Source organism: Poeciliopsis prolifica, unplaced genomic scaffold (genome assembly GCF_027474105.1).
Source record: "Poeciliopsis prolifica strain line A6 unplaced genomic scaffold, Auburn_PproV2 SCAFFOLD007, whole genome shotgun sequence".
NCBI lineage: Eukaryota > Metazoa > Chordata > Actinopteri > Cyprinodontiformes > Poeciliidae > Poeciliopsis > Poeciliopsis prolifica.
The window spans coordinates 5,389,041-5,409,213 of NW_026562382.1; the positions used below are offsets into that span (position 1 = coordinate 5,389,041).

The 20,173-nt window shown below is 48.2% G+C and overlaps 1 protein-coding gene across 4 annotated transcripts in view; it reads left to right on the plus strand.

Moving 5' to 3' along the window:
* Positions 1 to 17,444, plus strand: part of bcor (BCL6 corepressor) — a 42,260-nt gene extending 24,816 nt beyond the window's left edge. For all 4 annotated transcript variants that reach the window (XM_055031564.1, XM_055031562.1, XM_055031561.1 and 1 more), the window contains 7 exons: positions 1,221 to 1,540; positions 2,620 to 2,898; positions 12,443 to 12,609; positions 13,385 to 13,530; positions 15,039 to 15,116; positions 16,016 to 16,169; positions 16,265 to 17,444. In XM_055031564.1, the coding sequence (XP_054887539.1) occupies positions 1,221 to 1,540; positions 2,620 to 2,898; positions 12,443 to 12,609; positions 13,385 to 13,530; positions 15,039 to 15,116; positions 16,016 to 16,169; positions 16,265 to 16,595 (1,475 nt within the window). In that variant the 3' untranslated portion in view covers positions 16,596 to 17,444. The remainder of the gene's footprint in view (positions 1 to 1,220; positions 1,541 to 2,619; positions 2,899 to 12,442; positions 12,610 to 13,384; positions 13,531 to 15,038; positions 15,117 to 16,015; positions 16,170 to 16,264) is intronic.
* The last annotated feature ends 2,729 nt before the right edge of the window (positions 17,445 to 20,173 follow it).

The window sequence follows — 20,173 nt, forward strand, 5'->3', positions numbered from 1 at the left end:
GGTTTTCCCTTATTCTTGTGCTGAAACGGGAAGCTGAACGTGGAGAGCAACTATATATGTGGGGGGGAAAAAAAAAACGTAACTTCGCACAAAAACAGCCAATAAGCCTTGATTATCATTTCTGTAAAACATTTTTAGACATCATCACCTTGGCAGCAAATGGGTTTTGCCAATTGTGTGGGTGTGCGTTTCCTTACCATGAGAAACCCAACACTGTTAAACTATTTAAACCGTCATTAATGATGTGACTACTCAAGGTTTTCCTTCTAGCGTGCTGATGTGCAAAGAATTTCTCTATTTTCTCAACTTTATCTACAAATGAAGGATTTGGTGGAATTTAAAACTTGCCAAACAAAAGTTGCGCGGCGGCATGAGTCAGACCGCAGACGCTGATAATAGCTCGTGTTTCTGATTAAGATGTCTCGAGGTGTTTGGATTTTTCTGCTCGCACTCGCAGAGTTTGTTGAATAGCCCGGCGTGCCCTTGCTGCAGGAAATAAGTGCAGACGTCGCTTTGTGATTCCACTGCGAGCAACACAAACGCTTACAGCTACACAGTGGTAAAACCTTTGTGAAGAAACATAGTGGTGGCAGTGTCATGCTGCGGGGCATGCACAAACATTTGACCTGTCATGCACATGGAGCTAATTCAGATGATTGCGATTTCTAGGTTTTTAGGACGAGATCTTCTCAAATGGAAAATGTTTGGTACAACGCAGAGTATTTCTTTTTCTTTATTAGTCATGTTTTTTGTTGTTGTTGTTGTTGTTGTTGTTTTGTTTTTCCTTTGATTTTAATATCATTGAAGTCGGGCCACAAACATCCCGCAACTTTTTACCCAACAGAGACGAACACCCAGTCATCAAACTTGGCTAAAGGCGGCAAGGATTTTAGAAGAAGCTTCTAATTTTTGTTTCTGTTTGTGCTGCTTCATCATGGAAAATCCTAATAAAACACATTTGAGTTTGTTGTAACATCAATAAAGTGAAAACAAAAAGGATGTGAAGAATTTCTCTTTGTATTTTTTTTTTTTTGTTGTTGTAATTGGTATTTTTTTCTTCTTGGCTGGGTAGACTCGTGTGCTCCCAGACAGCTCACAGTGCTCATTAATAAACCAGCAGCCTGTCGGAGACGGCCTTGCAGTACCTTTCTGTCCTCCTCCTCCTCCTCCTCTTCCTCCACCAGCTCTTACTCCCTGTTCTCCCTCTGCTCCCGTTCCAGGAGTAGCTGCTCCCGCCCTTCCCCCCAGCCAGCCGAAGGACAGGCCGCACCAGCCGAGCCTCTTCTCAGGTGACCGCGGCCTTAAGGAGCCGAAGAGGGGGCCCCCGTCGCCGGCCCCGGAGCTCTGCGTGGGAGGCGTCCCTCCCCTCAAACCCCGTCGCCATAGTGACACGGACAAACCCAAGGGCAAGCGGCCATGCAAGACCAAGCACACGGGCCAGCGAGACCGAGAGAGGGAGCGGGAGAAGAGGAAAGAGGCCGCGCCCACCAGCCCCGGCCAGCGCTCGGCGCCTGATCTGGGATCGGCCGAGGACGACAAGGTGAGCGTTGATGGGGGGGGGGGGGGGGTCGGGCTGCGATGCGGCCGTCTGGATGTTTTGCGGCAGCGGAGTGCGTTTCTGTATGCCTGTCGGCGCCTCGCATTATGCAGCTGGGGAAGGGAGGGAGGGACAGAGGAAGGAAGTATGTTTACAATGTTTAGAGGGCTGCGGGAGCTTTGACCTCCCCGTGCCCTTTGCGACTCCCTGAGGAGGCCCCGCTCGCTCGCTCGCTCGTGTTTGTGTGCGCGCTTCTCTCTGGCCTTAATTGTCGAGCGTGTGTCATCTGTGCTATGTTTTTTGTGTGTGTGTGTGTGTGTGTGTTGTTTTTTTTTTTTTTTGCGTGTGAGCCAGCGATGTGAGAGTCCTGCATGTTGGTGAGCATTCCTGACAACAAAACCCTGGAGCAATTATGCATCTCGCTGCGTCCTGAGTGAGTGTGAGGAATGTGGCAGCCATGGTGGAGCACATGACGCTCATAAGGAGGAGGAAGAGGAGGGGAGGGGAAAGGAGCAGAAGGGAAAATCGAGGGAAAAAAAAGAGGAGTCTAGGCGCTTTCTTTCTTTCTTTTTTTTTTTTTTTTTTTTTTTTTCGCCTGTGCTGCTTCCGTCCCCCCTGCTCCTCCTCAGGCTGACAGCTGCTCCGACATGGAATTCCACGGAGAGGGCGACGCGCCGCTCGCACGCACTCACACAAGAACGGGCAGGCAGCTCCCTCTGCTCTGTGAGGGCTCTGCGATTAAAGGAAAGGGGCATGGCGGCCTTTAGCGTTCAGGGTGTGAACGCTCGCTGTGAAAGATGTCTTTTTTTTCTCTCTCTCTCTCTCTCTGCCATTAAGGGACGATGTAACCTCCAAACGCAATTTAGAAAAGTCTTGAAAGCTTCAGAGGTTGGGGCTACAAAACTTGTAGTTTTTTTTTTTTTTTAAATAAAATGTCATGCTGTGGCTACTTGTTTTTTTTTATTATTATTCTTTTGTTTTTGTATTTCACACACATATGCAGAATTCTCTTTACATTTCTGTGGTTTCGTCCATGTGTCCTTGAGTGTCCCTCACACTTTCCTCTCCTCGTCTCCCGTCAGCCGGCCGAGCAGCGCAGCGCTCCGAGGAAGAGAGCCGCCTCTCCTAATCATTATCCCTGCTCTCCGCTGAAGCCCTGCTCCCCCGCCGCACTCTGCCCGCCCGCCCTGCTGCCCCAGGCGAATGTCAGAGCTCCGCCGGAGGTGCCGCCGGGGCTGCACAGGACCCCCCCCCTGGAGACCGCCGCCGTGCGCCCCATCCCGCCGGAGGCTCGGCGGCTGATCGTGAACAAGAACGCCGGCGAGACTCTGCTTCAGAGAGCGGCGCGGCTCGGATACGAGGTAACACGCTTCACTTGGCTCATCTTCCCTCCTTATCTTTCTCTTGCTCTTTCTTTTTTTTTTTTTCTTCTTCTTCCACGTTTTACGCTCTTACACTTCATCTCCCCCGAATCTCGGCCCTCTTTTCTTAAATTGAACTCATTTTCTTCCCCGACTGTTCCTTTCTACGACTCCGGCAGACGCTACTCTGGATTTTTATATAATATATAAATTTATTTATTTATTTTTGAGAATCCTTTCTCTCTCACACATCTCCAATACTACCTCTTTCTAGCTTCTTTTTTCATTTGCTTTTTTCTCTCATCTCACCTTTACTCACATTTTCTTCCTCACATGCACCATCTTATTACTCTTCTCGCCTGCTACTCTCCTCCTCTCTCTCAGGTTTCCACCGTCTCCCTCTCTCCCTCCCCCCTTCCTTTCCTCTCGACGCTCTCTTTCTCTTCCTCTCTTTGTGACTCAGATTGTCGTCGGCACCCCCCCCCCCCACCCTCTGGCCCTCCCTCCCTCCCTCTCCTCCTCCTCCTCACATGAGCACTGGCTCACACACAAACACGCCGCCGCCTCCCCTCCTCTCGCCTCGCACCGCTCTCACATCTCATTAATTCTCCGCGAGGCGAAGTGTGACACACACACATACACACACACACACACACGCGCGCGCACAGGCGCACGCGAATGAGCGCAGGCAGCATGAGGGATCGTTATACGGAGACGGATGCTCGCCAGCTTCTCTCCCTCGCTCTCTCTCCGGCATCGGGGAGGTTATTCCTCCGTCTTTGTGCGGAGCTGCCGATCATTCTTATTCCAGCGGCGCCACCAGGGGGGCGAAGGGGGCTACTTCTGCGTGTATCATCGCATGTAAAGACGAATTTAAGGCCAATATCCGTTCGTGTGAGTTGCAACATTTATTGATATTTTTATTTTTATTTTTTTCTCCTGATCCGGTCACCTGTGTTAAAACTTTCTCACTCTCCCACTTATTCTCTGCACATTGTAAAGAAAATGGGGGAATGTGTGTGTTTTGGATGTTCCCCGTCTAATTTGAGGGTTCTTGGCACATCGCTGGGGTTGGCAGGTCTCACAAATTGATGCGGCTCATGTCGTTCCTCTACTTTATTTTAATAGCGCCCGACCACAGTCTGTGTGGTTTGTTTGTTTGTTTGTTTTTTAGAACATCTGTGGAGTGTAGCTTGATCCCGTCCAAATTTGAGTTTCAGATGCAGATTTCTCAAAGTTGCTTTCCAGTGGTTTCCTTTTCGCATGTTTGACTGCCATCCCTTTCACAAACCTCTTCCATATGCGTCTTGAATTAGCCGTAGAGTTCTGGAGTTCTGCTCAAACGTGCTCCTGCGGCCGTGCAAAACAAAAGCAAAGGCCTTTGAAGGTGGTGTTGGATTACCCATGAAGAAAGAGAGGGGGGGACGCGTAGGAGGGGACTCAGGAGATGGACGTACCTGAAAGTACGTGCGGAAGGAAGCTGGTGTTCGGGAGGGCGGGTGTCATCTTAACTCACGACGCTTCCTCACAAAATGGCAGAATAAATAAAAAAACTGACCGTGAGACGTTCTGAAGGTGGCAGAACGCATATATAACAGGAGTCAATTTTTACAATAACGTCTTGCTACGTGCTCTATAAATCGCAAGACAGCGATGCAAGTCAGCATCGACAGGACATGCAAAGAAGCAATAGAAAACTTGCTCACGGCACAATTGAGACAGCTATTTAAAACATAATTGTCAAGTGCTCAGCCTCCCCCTCAGGGCTATGACGCCCTGGGCAGTGAGCCATATCGACCTCATCTGCTCCCATGTGTGTTTGCGTGCGTTAATGGGGGAGGGGGGGGGGGTTCAGTGGAAAACCAGTATCTTTGTGCCACGCTCGTTCCTGCCTTGCTTTATAGTTGCGCATGTTAGTTGGACACATTTATGGTGATGAGGGAAGTGTGTGCGGGTGATTATGTGTGTGAGGCTGAATGGGAGAGAGCAGGAGTGTGAATGAGAGGTAAGCACTGGGAGTATAATCGCGTTCTAATGGCCCTCTAATGTGCCGTGGTGACTGTGGTTAGCAGCGGCGGCGGCTGTTTTTCTCCCTGGCTTTCCGAGCGCGCGCGCGGAGCGCACACACACACTCGCGCGCGCTCGCGCACACACACAGAGTCGGGACGCAGCGCAGCAACAGCAGCAGCAGGGCTCAGTCAGCCGTGCTCGAGTGAAGCTGGCTCGTCTCTCTGATTTATGCGTCTCTCTCGAACGTTTTTTTCCCTCCCTCTCCTATATTTTTTCCTCCCCTCCTCTCCCGCTTCGCACTGCCCCCCCGCAGTCCCCCCGTCCCCTCACCCCCTTCCACCTCCTCCCCCTCTTCCCTTTCTGCGCTCCTCGTGCGGAGAGGCAAAGCGAGGAGAGGGAGGCGGAGAGGGGGAGGGGAGGAGAAAACCTGAGACTACACAAACAAGGCGCTGACCGCTGCGCAAACAACACCGCCGCCCCCCCTCTTCCCTTCCTCCCACCCTTTCTTTCTTCTTTCTTTCTTTCTTTCTCTCTTTCTTTTTCGTTCTCTCTCTTTCCCCCCCCCTTCGCTCAGGAAGCTCGTCTCTCACTGCCTGTGTGAGATAAGCCCGGGGCAGGCCCCTGGGGCTCCCACGCACACGCTTACACACACGCGCGCGCGCACACACACACACACAGACACACACACACACACACACACACACACACAGACAGAGAGACAGTGCGCATACAGAGACACACACCAGTTTATGCATTCTGTCTTTCCTACACACACACACACACACACATCCACGCAGACACTCGCAAGCCTGTAGCTGCACAGAGCGCTTGTCTCTCACTGGTGTTTTAGCGCCGCGAGCTCCGGGCTTATCACACGCAGGCAGAGAGATACGAGGGCCTGCGAGACGGAGGCGCACACACACACACACACACACACACACACACACACACACACCACACACACACACACACACACACACACACACACACACAGACACGGCTCACATGCTGATTATGAAGCATGCAAGGAAATATGCGGAGAGAAACACCCGCTCTGACCCAATAAGCAGACGCACAGACTTCCCTGACGTGTTCCTCTCCATATGCTACACGGAGAGACGACTCTTCTCCTCCGCGCTCGCTGCTGCCGCCGCCACTGTCGCTGTCGCACACCCACACAAACTCGCATGCGCGCACACATGGACTCACAGAGCTGCGCGTTAAGCGTTTAGAATAACTCCGTGCACGGACGTACGCACGCGGACTAAAAAAAAAAAAAGCGGGGATGGAGAAGCAGGGCTTGTTGGCTCAGGCGTCCCTTTTGTGTGAAAACCTGTACACGCAGCAGAACGCAAGAATTGTCGCGCGTGCGTGCGTCAACCCAGCGCGCTCAGTGCAGCTCTCGAGCCCCCCCCCCCCCCCCCCTCCCGGCACCGTGCATATTTCATGTTCATTTAGTTTCGCAATCCGTGCCTCTGCACATGAAAGCCCACTCTCTCTGCCTTCCTTCCTCCCTCGCTCTCTCGCTCGCCTTTTATTCTCGCCGCTCTGCCTGCCTCGCTCGCTGAGCATTTGAAATGCTAATGAGGAGAGATTCTGCGGATGTCTTCATCCCTCTCGCGGCGCTGATCGGGGGCCCCTCAGCTCTGCCCGCTGAAGGCTCAGATAAAGGTGCAATCTGTCATTTATTCTCCTCCGGTGAATCGCTTCAGAGCTCGGCTGTCAGATCGATGCGATCCAAGCAGAAGACAAAAGTTCGGATTCACCTGAAGCGCCCCGTCGGACCGGCTTTCTGTGACGGCGAAACTTTGAAGGGAAGTCTGCGCAGTGGCGGGGTTTGGTTAGTGTCGAAAGGCGCAATTACTTCAAAGGTCATCCGATTGACGGCAGATGGTCTGATCTGAAGGAGTATGGAGGACAGTCTGCCGTAAGAAGGCTTTAAGAAAGTTAATATTTTAGAATCTAAAATAAAATACAACTGCATTACTGTTAGAAAGGTTTTAAGCATTTTTAAAGAAAGTTCCCTCTTGCTGAATGGAGTGTAGGTAATAACCCGGTTCTGCCCCTCCCCCACCTGTTACTGCACACTGCAAATGAGACTGCCGCACTTTCAGGAAAACCGAATTTTGCTCTTCTGACATATAATCGGTCATAAAAAAAAATAAAAAAAACACTCAGATGGCAAAGGCGAGCCCTTCTCTGACCTGCTGCTGTAAATCATGGATCATACTAGCTGCGCGTGCGATCGCTAAAAAAACCCCAAAACAATGAAACCAACGTCTCAGAAATCAAAGGACGCACAGAGAGAAACTCTGCATAGTCTGAACAGAAAATAGGTGTAAGACGTCGTTCCTTTGAAATGGTGAGCACGTCAGCGGTCGCGTTAGTTTTCTGTTTTCTACTGAAGGAACTACCCTCTGCTGAAGTCCAGTCTTGTTTTTGCAGTAATTCGGAGCTTCTCGTGCGTATGCGCGAAAGAGCCCATGGTCATCCTGGTTTGTTTTGGCCCTGAATCCCCCTGCCAGCTGCTTTCACTGACAGCTTGTCATGGCTGCATCGCAGCATTGAGCCCGGGAAGCCTACCCAGCCCACTCCCATCCCCCCTCTGTGTCGACTGTTGTGGGACCGTGACTAACTTGCTCAGCGGCTCAGAGGAGAGCTGACTCGAACACCCCCCCCCCCCCTCCGCTCTAACAAGAGCTGATGAAAAGCAGTCTAAATTTATGTTTTGTGCGTTTTTGCGAAAGAGTCGACTGCTGAAAAACAAAACCCAACATATTATTCGTACCTCTCATTTTCAGTGTGTAGATAGATGAGAGTTTCCTCAGGTAGCTTTGACTCTCGCCCACTTGTTGCTGCACACTGCTGGCCGGCTGGCAGAAACCCCCCGGCCCTCCCGAAAAACAGCTGCTTAGATATAAATGAGTGTGTTTGGGTTGTGAGAAATACAGTCGTGAGTAGAAGCTAAAGGGCAACACTCATTACCATTTCCGACATGAGCAGCTTGTGTTCAGCGGCCTGGACCCCTGAGCAGATAGCCCAACTAATTTAACCAGCCATGACAAGCTGTCAGCTTTTTATACTCCAGCGAGAAGTAGAACAACAAAAGGGACAATATTTGGTGCAACACGCACTACAACACCGCTGCTAAATTTCGGGACTATTTATAGTTGGACAACAGCCATTCCGATCATTTTCCATCTTAAATCAATGCTCATCTAGTTTCCTTTTCGTCAGTGTTTGTAGTTTGCATGTGCAGACTGGTCCTTGGCTCTTGTAGTTATTTATGTGCAGACAGAAATGTGAATGTTTGAACTGCACAGATTAAAGGCAGTCCTGCTGCAGACAAGCCAGAGCTGTACTCGTGGAATTGGCTGCAACGGAAGACCTTTACTCACTTTCACTGTCTATCCAGATCATAGGACAGCATTTATTTATTTTTTTACTTGGGTTTTCCTCATATCTATATGGCATTCCAATTTCATTACAATTTTGTATGTTTCTGTATTACAGATAAGCGACTGTAACAGCATAAATCCCTTTGGGAATTGTGTTTCCTGGTGGGAATTTTTAACAATGCAGCCGCAAAGTGATTGTTTAAAAGCCTTCTGCTGCCATCACCTTATTTCACTGACTTTTACGTGCTGGGGTTTAATATTAGTAAGACTCTGATACTAATAATCGACTTATTTTTTTAATTTTATTTTTAAAATCGAGCCTGCAAATGATTTTATTCGGACTAAAGCAAGCCCTTTGAACAACGAGGCTGCACAGATTAATTTGTTTTCAGAGCCGGGCTCAAGAGGCCATTCAAAGAACTTAAATGGATTTTTTTTTTGTTTCTTCTCCACTTTGGTGTTTGCTTCGTTTTCATTACCCCGAAGTCGCTGCCGAGCGTCGACATGGAAACGTCCAAACAGGCTTATACCTGGGAGCTGGAAAGTTGGCGAGCAACCAGGTTTAGCAGTCAGCAAGCTGTCATCCCGAGCTTTCACCAACTTCTTTTTGTTTTTTTGTTTTATTTTTGCCTCAGTGGCTGTCTGACGTGCCACCAGAACAGACAGTGACTCATATTAGGCCCCTTGAATCACTCGTTTTGCATGTGGATGAGGGGGAATACGTGGCGCAAATTACTGCTTGAAAAGGAGGGCATTTATCACGGCAGCCAGAGGTGACTTTTCTCTCTCCCTCCCCACCCTCCACCACCCCACGCACCCCCGCTCCCCTCCCCCCTCCGCGCACACTTTTCTCCCCTTTTCCTTCTCAGCTTTGTTAATAGAATCTGAGTGGCTCAGTGTTAGATTAATTAACTGTGAGATCATCATCAGCGGCGGCAGCGGCAGCGCCTTCAGTCGCACTGAATCCTCACCCCACCCACACGTTTCACTTTTCCGTGCACGCACCAACTTTCCTTTTCGCCGGAAAACTCCAGTCTGGCAGATTCGCTCATGCATCACCTACACATGTGACACGCATCCAACGCAGGCAGCGCCGGAAGGGGTTAAACGTCTGAGTGATGCATTGATTGCAGGGGAGCGCGGGGAAGCATTCTAGAGAGGGAGATTAGAGGACGGAGCGCGAGAGAAGAGAATAGAGGAAGCAGCGGAGGGGAGGTGGGGGGGGAGCTTGTCTCGTTTTACTGCGGAGGAGTGTGTGTGTGTGTGTGTTTGCGTGTGTGTGTGTGTGTGCGTGTGTGTGTGTGTGCTCGCGTCTGGCGGGAAGCCGGGGCTTTCGTGCTAAGCTCCTCGCTCTCTCCCAGCGATATTAAACACGGCTCCGGAGGTTTAGCGCTGCGCCTCCTCCACAGCCACACGCGTCAGCAGCACAGAAACACACACACACACTTTGGCACGCTGCATATCAACACTCCCTAGCCGTCAGTCTCTCTAACACTTGCTCTCACTCTTGCGCACACACACACACGCACACAACACACAACACATGCATAGAGCGAGTGGAATCCCCCAGAGGGGAGCTTCGGCACAGCGCTCCTGAATCTCTCTCCAGCAGGCAAACAGAGTGTTGGCAGCGAGAGAAAACCAGTTGGAGCGTCTTCCCACCCTCCCCTCGTTTCTCCACGTTCACTCTCACTCGCTCACTATTTTCTACCACTCCGGATTTCCACTTCTATCTCTTCTTCTTCGGCATCATCTTCCCGCCCTGGTTTCACTCCCCTCACACACACGCACACACACGCACACACACCCCACCCTTTCATCTCTTGTTATTATCAGCTGTGACCCCAAAGGACGGCCTCGGCAGATTTCCTCCACGGATTCATTCATCTGTCATCTGCCGGGTTGCGCTGCCTCTCGTCCCCTCCGTCCTCTGCTCGTCCCTCCCGTCCATCGGCCCGTTTTCTCTCTCAACTACCGTTTTTTTTTCCACCCTCCAAGCGCTGAAAGGGTGGGGAGGGGCAGCGCGATAAACACTTGGACTTAGATGGCTGGCCAGAATTAGCATAGAAATGGAGGCTTGGTGTCGTCTACCCAGGTTCAGATGAGCCGCTTTGGCTCCCCACGGCAACAGGACCGCTTGCAGAACGGAGTATGAATGCATCTGGATAAACGAGCCTTGCATTCACATGCATATATAAATATTTAATAACGGAGCGTTTTTTTTAGGATCCAGAAACACGGCGGGGGTGTGGAGGAAGGCCATTTAGAAATAGTCGGATTTTCGCATCTTTTTCTGTACTTTGTGTAAATTTCCAAGGTGAGTTAAAAAAAAAAAAACACCGAAAACTAAATCCGCTCACAGCCGTCACCCCCACCAAATTTGCTCTTTGTTTTTACTCATCTGCTCTAAATAAAAAAGTTCTCACTGTTTTATTTTATAAATGACATCAGATGAACGTTAGGTTACCAACTGTCTTAAATTTTTCTCTGATTGTTTTCCAAATCTTATGAAGTTTAACGTCTGGATAAGGCCTTTGCTTCATTTCTCACGTCAGACCTTTTCTTTTTGTTTTTGTTTTTCTTTATCAATTGTTGCAGACACTGACAGAAGACACACACATTTGGACTCACTTAAAAAACAAAATTAAAGAAAAATGAAAAAGGAGTAATTGATCTGCTTTTGGTCTGCAGACCTTCCTGGATCAAGGTTTTACTTTAAACTTGTAGTTCAGAGTACTTAAGCCTCTATTTTAAGTTATCACAAACAATATAAAGGCGTCACAGTTCACAAAGTGTGCTTCAAAGAATCTGTTTATTGTTGAATAATCCGCTCCAGATTTAACCCTAACAGTTTGTTACGGGTTTTGAAACTGACCTGAGCTAAGTTGATCCAGATGCCTACAAAGATCAGTGGAACAACCCAGCACCCCACCGCCGAACAGGAATCCAGCTCGTTGTCTCACGACTGGTGTTTTTTTTTTTTTTTTATAATGAGAGAGGCGTTAAAACTTATGAGAAACTTGTCATTTCACAGCGGAAAATTCGCGGGAACCACGATCTGTCCTTTTAGTCGACACGGATTTGTTCAGGAAGCAGCACAGCTCGGCTGTTACTGCAGCAGCAGGAGGTTCCGTTTTCCCCACCGCCAGTCCCAGCTGCACGTTTCTGCCTCACAGAACAAAAAAAAAAAAAAAAACATCTCAACTTATTTGTAACTCCTAAGCTAATCAGTGGCTGCGTATAAGTGCGTTTGCGCTTTCACGGCGCACAAAAAGACGCTGGTCTTTGGCGCAAGCATATTCAGTGGTTTGTGGAGAGGATCTGTGATTGCATGGAAAACAGACAAAATTCCTGTAAATCTGCTTCAGTTTTTTTTCAGCTTTAATTTGGGAGTTTAATGTATGACTTACATGTCTAGTACAAAAAAAACAGCATTTATGCTTATTGAAATCACTTTAAGAATGTGCAGCTCGGCAGGCTGCATGTTAACGGCGTAGAAATGACCCAAGCAGACCTTGTATCCACACGCTGCCCTGCAGCTTCCTGTCTCTCCGTTTCCTCTCTGCCTAATGGCGGCAGACGCTGCTCCCGTCCAATAAAGACCATTCTGACTACTTAGCGCCGGACGCCCAACTGTCACAGCCTTAGACCAGAGAAAACGCTTCCAGCTCTTAAGCGCCTCCATCAAATCTCTTTGTTCCGCTTCCATTATGCCGCGCTCGGAGCCCAGCCATTGTAGCTGGCTGCCACGACGGCGTCCGGGCCCCAATCACGCTGCACACACAAACACAAGCGCTCGCGCGCGCACACATACACACCCACACACACACACACACACACTCGTACGTGCGTGAGCAGAATCTGGCAGGCAGAGCGCAGTTGAGTCACTCTCGGGCTCCTCGATGCGTTTGGCGCCAGCTCCGGTATTATGGAGCGTTTGTGCGCCTCTGCGTATGTTTGTCCGGCACAAGAGCACACTCAGTTCTTCCTCTCCCGTCATTCCTCTCCCACAGGAACCGTAAAGGGGAAAGGCTGTGTCTGCTCGTGTGTATTCTTTGTCATCACGCGTAGAGTAAACACCCTCTCGCGCTGAAAAGCGGCTCACCTTTTTTTTTTTTTTTTGTCGTCTCTCTCAGGAGGTGGTGCTGTACTGCCTGGAGAACAGAGTCTGCGAGGTCAACCACAGAGACTACGCGGGCTACTGCGCACTCCACGAGGCGTGCGCCCGGGGCTGGCTCAGCATCGTTCAACATCTGCTGGATTATGGCGCCGACATCAACTGCAGCGCGCAGGACGGGACCAGGTATATAAAAAAAAGAAACGCTTCCTCTCTCTCTCTTTCTCTCTCTGTCTCTCTCTCTCTCTCTCTCTCTCTCTCTCTCTCTCTCTCTCTCTCTCTCTCTCTCTCTCTCTCTCTCTCTCTCTCTCTCTCTCACACACACACACACATTCCCCTTCAGTGTTTTCAGTGCCTATTCTGAAACAACTGTAGCTCTGTCAGAGTAGATGGTGAGTATATAGGCAAATTATATATAGCTCTAGACTTTAACTGGGCTCTTTCATTGGCTGCATACATTTTGATTAAGATTATTTTAATGTTGCTATAGCTACAAGTTAAAGGTCATGAACCTTTAAAGTCTTTCCTCCTTCAGGTGCTGTACTGGGTCAGAGTTATCAAGTAAATTTGTAATGCAGTCCATCTCAGTCTGTGTTTTTAAAAAAAATAAACATTTTGAGTAAATTCAGACTCTGTTTTTCTGTATCGGATTGGCATCGGCCGATACTAAACCTCAGATATCTGTATCGGTATCGGAAATGAGAGAGTGGATTTTTGCATCTTCGTTATATTTAAGCGTATCTGAGTAAAGTGGGGTAAAGACAAAATGCAGAAAAGGACAGGGCTTATTAAAAGCAAACGTAATTTTCAGATTAAATAGTTTTAAACTGGAATAAATAAGGTGTATGTTATGGGGACAAGGCAGGCTGAAGGAGCATAAATATTAATGACACATGCTGTAATTTCCCACCAAACCCCCTCTGATCCCGTGTAACCTCCGCCTGTGCATCATTGTGTTTAGACCCATCCACGACGCTGTGGAGAACGACCACCTGGACGTGGTGCGGGTCCTGCTGTCGTACGGAGCCGACCCCACTCTGGCCACGTATGCTGGCCGCACCCTGCTGAAAATGACCCGCAGTGACAGCATGGAGCGTTTCCTCTCTGGTGAGTGGTTTGCATTTTCAAACAAAACTCTAGTGTAAGGTTATTAATGTTCCAAGATAAAGGGAGCACGCAATGTGTATGTGGACATTTTTCTAAACTGACCTCATTGTTTCCGGACCTTTTTTCTTCTTCTCTAGTCTGAACAGACTGGGATCAGAAATCAAACACCTTTAGTTTAATTTAAATGAGAATAATAGTCATTTCGGCTGCTGAGAGAAGAAGCCCGGGAGAGTGGCGTCAGGGTTAGGGCCGGGGGTAAACGGTTTAAAAGCTTGGTCACCAACTCTGTTCCCAGTGCCCCCCCCCATGCCTGCTCTCTCTGTTTGCTGTTCTTTCACTGCTCTGACCTCTGCTCAACCTGCTGGCAGGACTCCCTCTCTGTAAATCCTCCTCTTCCACCTCGGAGCAGCAGCAGCTCCACACGTCCATCTCTGTCATCTCATCTCCCCTCAGGCGCCCGCCTCCTCCGCTCCGCACTCCTCTCCCTCCCTCGGCCACCTGTTAGACAGGGATTCTCGGCTCGCCGGGGTGCGTGCTGCCGCCGCCTCTCGGCTCCTCTATCTGGTTACCTAGCAACGGCCACTGTGTTTGCTCGGCGTACGTGCAAAGGGGAAAAAAAAAAAAGGCTTCGCTTTGGCTGGAGAGCGCCTGTCGTTTCGCACGGCAGCCCCGCTGGAGTCTGACACGCTCTGTGTTTGGAGTTTGTGTGTGTGTTGCGAGGGCTCGTCTGGATGTTTATAGTTAAGTTGAGTCAACACGGCTCTGTGTGCGGGAGGAGAGGGAAATGAAATCATGTTCAGCTGCCTCGCTCCGCCTGAGCGCCGAACTAGTTACGACCCGTCGCGCGAGGGGGGGGGGAAGAAAAACGGACAGGTGGCGTTGTCGGCGTTGAATTTTGAGGCGACGGGATGGATCGATGTCGGCAGAGCTGGAGGAGAAGGAGCGAGCTGCGCGCCGCCCTCCCTCCACCTGGTCCCACTCATCTGGAGGCCGTTAATCCCTCCAAACACACGCCAGACGCCCCACGCCTCAGAGCTGGCACCGAGCCCGGCTCTCGCTCTGCAAATGTACGCGCGCGTGCTGAATACACACCGCGTTGCTTATCCAGCTCCCTCTGCTTGTTTGTTTCTCTCTCTCTCTCTGCTGTGTGTGTGCGCTCTCGCTCCGAGCGACTGTGTGTGGTTCTTGTTTGATTCCTGGCAGCCGTCTGTGGCCCCGCTCTGAACTGAGCCGGCTCTAACCCAGCAGAGACCGTCGCTCTCCTCCCCCGCCGTACAGCCCCTGGCCTCTGACCATCACCACCTCAAAACATTTCTCTGTTTGTTTTTCTTTTCACTCTCTCCCTCTCTCTCTCTTTCTTTCTCTCTCTCGACACTCCCTCTCCCCCTCTGTTTTACTGTGCTCTTTATCCATTTGTCTGCTGTAGTCTCCAAGGGCAATTGTATTTGCCTTGTTGCCTGTCCCCAGGCGCCCGGCTCTTGAATAACAGGCTTCTCCTCTCTCCACAGATTATTTTGCTGACCTTCAGGGCCGCTCAGATGACGATCCAGGGCTTTATTGGGAGTTCTATGGCAGTGCTGTGTGTGGTGAGTACTGATCAGCGCTCTGTCTGTCCCGTAATGCTTAAAAACGGTGTAGTTCTACCGTGAGGAACCTTTAATCTCCCCCTGGCCTTGGGTTGAGTGCGTTTCCACTCTGTCTGCAGGAACGTCGCTGCTTCAGTTTTGTCTCAAAACTCTGAAACTAGACCAACCCTCATCTCAGATGTACAGCAGTTACAGTTTACAACCTGAGTAAAGTCACTTCAAACTAAAACTGGGCGAACTCGACTATCGAGTGTGAGACAAAAGAAACACGCTTCTGTTGTTGGAAATAAAAATCTACAATTTTCAGCACTAAAACTGACAAATGTTTTAAAGCAATTACACTCTGCAACTTATGCGGAGTAACTTGAAAACTCATCGAAAGATTGATCTATTGAGATGCAGTCTTCTAAGGCAGCAGTTACACTGTGAAACAGAATTAAAATCTCTGAAGAACCTGAGGTAGTTATCCACATGTTTAAGTCCCTAAAACTGATCTGAGCGCCACGTTTGCTCTCTTTGAAGTCTCAGATGATCCATGCTTCATTGAACTAATTCAATCAATACATTTAGGCTGATCTTATTAACATAAACTCATGTTTAAAATTAGTTTCTGGGTTTAAATATTGCTGTCAAACAAAAAAATAGCAATTTCTCCCATAGCATTTTTAAAAACTATCTGAAATTATTTAGAAGTCCAAAAACAAAAAGATGAAAAAAAAAATCTCTTTGGTGCTTAATTTATAGACACAAACATCAGCAGAAACTACCGTGGGAGCTGGGAAAGGTTCTTGCCGTAGGAACACACCGTTTGCTCTGTCAGCAAACCTTTTCTAATCAAGGCGGCTTCTTTACGAGATCGATGATGACGGTGCTAACTCGTGTTGTTGTTTGCGTGTCAGAATCTGGCGAAGAAGGTGGTGTTTACAACATCCTGGCAGACGCCCCCGGCCCAGACAACGAGGACGAGGACGAGAAAAGGGAGGTGTTTGAGTTCGAGTTCTCTGACCGACCTCTGTTGCCGTGCTACAACATCCAGGTGTCCCTCTCCCAGGGGTGAGCTTTGATCTCGGAAGCAGACATCACTACTTATTTTTTATAGCCTCCGCCCGCCCTCATTCCTCAACTTCTCCCTCCCGCCCCTCTTTCAGACCAAGAAACTGGCTGCTGCTGTCCGACGTGCTCCGGCGCCTGCGCATGTCCGCCCGCGCCTTCCGACAAGCCTTCCCCCACATGGAGGTCGTGACGGTGGCCGAGGCCGAGTTCTACCGGCAGGCGTCCCTGTCGCAGCTCTTCTCCTGCCCGGAGGAGCTGGAGGGCTTCCACCCAGACAGCAAGGACCTGCTGGACCTGGTGGAAGACAGCGCGGAGCTGGCCGCTCTGCTGGGCTCAACACTGGAGTGTCTGGACGACCGCTGGGACCACCCCGCGGACAAACTCAAGGACAAAATGAAGGCGGCGGGCAGGCTGGCCTCATCCTGACCTTGTTCCTCACCGAGTGGCGTTTGCTTTAGAACCAATCAGAGGTTACAGATATGCCTTAGCGTGACCCTTAGTTCGCTCGGCTTCAGCCCGGTCCCGGACCAGCACTGGTGCACTGTACAGACAGACTGACCCACCGGCTGACTGGGCTACGGAAGCATTTCTCTCCGTTAACTAAGGATCGACACATTTCTGACTCAAGAGACTTAATGATGGTCTTATTTTTATAAATTAATATATGTATAAATAAATATATACAGTATATATAATATGGAGAGCTTTTGTTTTTTCCCCGTTTGTGATGTTGCTCACTGCTCCTCTAAAAGCTTTTTTTTTTTATTGAGCAGTCGTGCTTTCAGCAACTGAACGGAGTGTGTGAATGTACAGCGCACTGTGCATGTTTCATTGTACAGAATAGTTCTGAGGCTGTGCTGTTCAGTCTGATATTTGTGTTTATAGAAAGCACATGATGTCCATTTTTTTCTCCCCTCCCCTAGTTCTCAAACTTTAGTGCTCGCTTGAGCCTCAGGGGCTACTTTGTTGTAATTTTTTTTTTCCTTCTAAGTTTTCCTTTCAGGCTGTAATTTAAACGTTCGAAACTGCAAAACTGTTTGTATAATAAAGTTTTAAGATGGTGTTGATATTCCCCCTGTGGCACAGAGCTTGTATATAACGGGGAAGGCTACTGCAGTACGGTCATTTTTTTTTTTCTTTTTGCCTTTTTCCTCAGTGTGTTCATTTATTTTTGTTTTGTTTTAACTTTGTAATTAAAATATCCCATAATTTGTATTTATATTTTACAAAAGAAGTTGCTTTAAAATAAATATACAAACTGCAAGTTGAACCAAACTCCTGGTTTTTGTGTCATTCATTAATCTCGGATGTCAGCTTCTGATGCGTGTCAAAACCGCTTTTCATGCCTAATTACCCAGCATGTGACCGCGGTGTGAACGCGGTGCTATAGTGCCCCCTCTTGGAAAATGGACGCCTGGCAAGCTCTTGCCGCGGCCTTGAAAGAACGCCGCCGCCTCTCCTGCGGCGAGAAGCGGAATCTGTTGGTCTCACAGCGCCCCCTGGTGGACAGAGCCCAAAAACTAATTGGAAATTAGAATCCGGTGTCCAGAGTTAAAGGTTTAACAGCCTTTGATTTGGACCCAACAATCCATGTCAAATTACTTTATTAATTTAATTTTTTTTGTGTCTGTGTTGAAAACTTCTTAAGGTTTCAAATTTCGTACCACAAACCCAAACTGGTAGGACAATTTAAAAATAAATAAAATCCCCGAAATCCTTGAAGTTGAAGAGCTTTGTGACCGACTCGTGGGTTCATTGGACGTCTTCCAATCATCCACTCTGGATTTAACAGTGATTACGTCTCGAGTAATCCGTTTTCCTCCGTCATGACTTTAGGTCAAAGGTTGCAGCACTGAAAAACCTTTGAGGAGTGCACCGTCCCTCAGATGAAGTGGTTAGAATGCAAAACCCACGGGCGTAGATCCCGGGGAGGTCGAGGGCGTCCAAGAATGAATGTGGCGTGAAAATTTGCGTAAATATATGCCAACTTTTGACCTACTGTGAAAATGTGCGGCAGCCACGCAAACGTCCCGTGGACAATAAACTACAAAGCGTTTAAAACTTCCTCAAACACACCGAAGTCTGACTGCATTCAGTGTTGTTTTTCATAATTTTAATATTCAAATAAACTGAACTGCATTTACCCTCAGACAATAACTTAACACAAAATAAAAGGATGTGAAAACCTCACTCGCGTGTAATGATATTCAGGTTTTGCTTCATAAAGATGTAACGCATTGGTCTGTGCGCCGAAGCGCATGAAAAGCATCTGCGGGGTGATTTCATTCTGTCTGAAAAAGAAAAGGCGGGGTTGGATCAGCAGATTGACTCCAAACAGGTTTGATTATGCGGAAGGTGATCAAGGTGTGTATACAAGTAGCTGCGCAAAAGGCGTGCCGCGTAATTGCGGAGCGCTTTTTCTCTGACGAGAAGTTGCCAATCCAGGGACTCGGAGGGAGCGTGTGATCAGAGACCATACTGATGTGTTTAAATTGTCCGCGCTGATCACCCTGGTAACTGAGCACAACTTAAAGAAGGAGCCGTGCGTCACCGCAGTCATCCTTCAGTCGAGCAAAGCCCGCTTTGTGAATGCGCCTTTATGGAGCGAAAGCATCTCCTCTCTGCAAATACACAAGTTGTGGACATGATTTCTCTCGAAAAAACGTCCACATTCTCAAAGAACTGACACGCTGTCTGTCTTTAAATCTTGGCTGAACGCCCGACAGTTCAAACAGACATTTTGCACGTTTGAGTCTCTCTTTTTTAAATTTATTTCTTTAAATTGTATTTGTTGCGATGTGACCTTATGTGCTCCGAGAGCAGATTTAGAATAAAATTGAAATACTTACACTGCCACAAATAAGGACGATGCCATGGTTATTGCTGCAAGTCGTCGCAGACTTCCAGGCGTTCCTAATTTATATATGCATTTAAGGGTCTGGACAGGGCGGAGCAGCAGCTGCGCGCCATTTCCCCCCAATGTGGGACGGATAAAGAAAAGGTATGTGCGTACGTACATTACGGCAATTGCTGAACTCCTTGGTCAGCCTCAGTGAACACAAATGTTCAGACCTTTCACTGCAACTGCAAGACCAGCCATAAGTACAAAGACAGATGCTATTCCACTACTGCAAACACTGGGTTGAGACACGCTGTCTGTCTCAGACACAATCAGAGACACAATCCCCTCTGAAGGGCTAGTTCAAAGTAAAATACCTTTGATGGTAAACATGAGGCTTTTCCCTGAACTTCCAGATTGTGTTAAATGGGTCGCTTGGGTCTGGCACCATTACTTCCATTTTGTTTCCAGTTGAACTGTTGATTTTGAGAGAAAGTTCACTTTCAATTCTTTACTTTTACAAACCTGTAATATCCTAAGAATTATGCTTTTTACCTTTGGTATCTTGCATCAACATGGAGTCAACATGGTTTTTCTGAGTAAGTTTATTCACTCTTGCCGTATTTTAGTCCTTAAGAGAAATTTCAAGAAACGTCTCGTAGCTTCAGTAACTTACAGCTTGGCATCTTCTCCTGTTTGTCTGCTCCTCAATTTTGCTCCTCAAGTGGCACACATTATTCTTTCACAAAGAAGAAAGGAAGAAAAAAAGACGTTTACATGAATTCACAGTTTCACTTGCTTTCTTGGTTAATTAAGAATTAGGACAAAAAAACAAACAAACCTTTGTAAAGCCAAACAGCAACAACCAGAATACAACCACTTCCCATTGTTCCTGCCACAACCTGAAGTTCCAATTGACATTTGACCTTTAAATACCCCAATCTGCAGTTTACACAGCTGCATCTCATCAACTGCTTCACATTACATAAAGTCACTTAAGGCCCTGATAAAAGCCTCAGCTTGACAAGTAGAAAGTGTCTTAACTTCTCTTTCTATCACATTTTTCACTTAGCATTTCCCTTACAAAAGCAAACTGAATAATAAAAAAACATTGAAAGTAATGTAATTTTAAAAGATGTGATATTTAATAAATATGTGGAAAAAC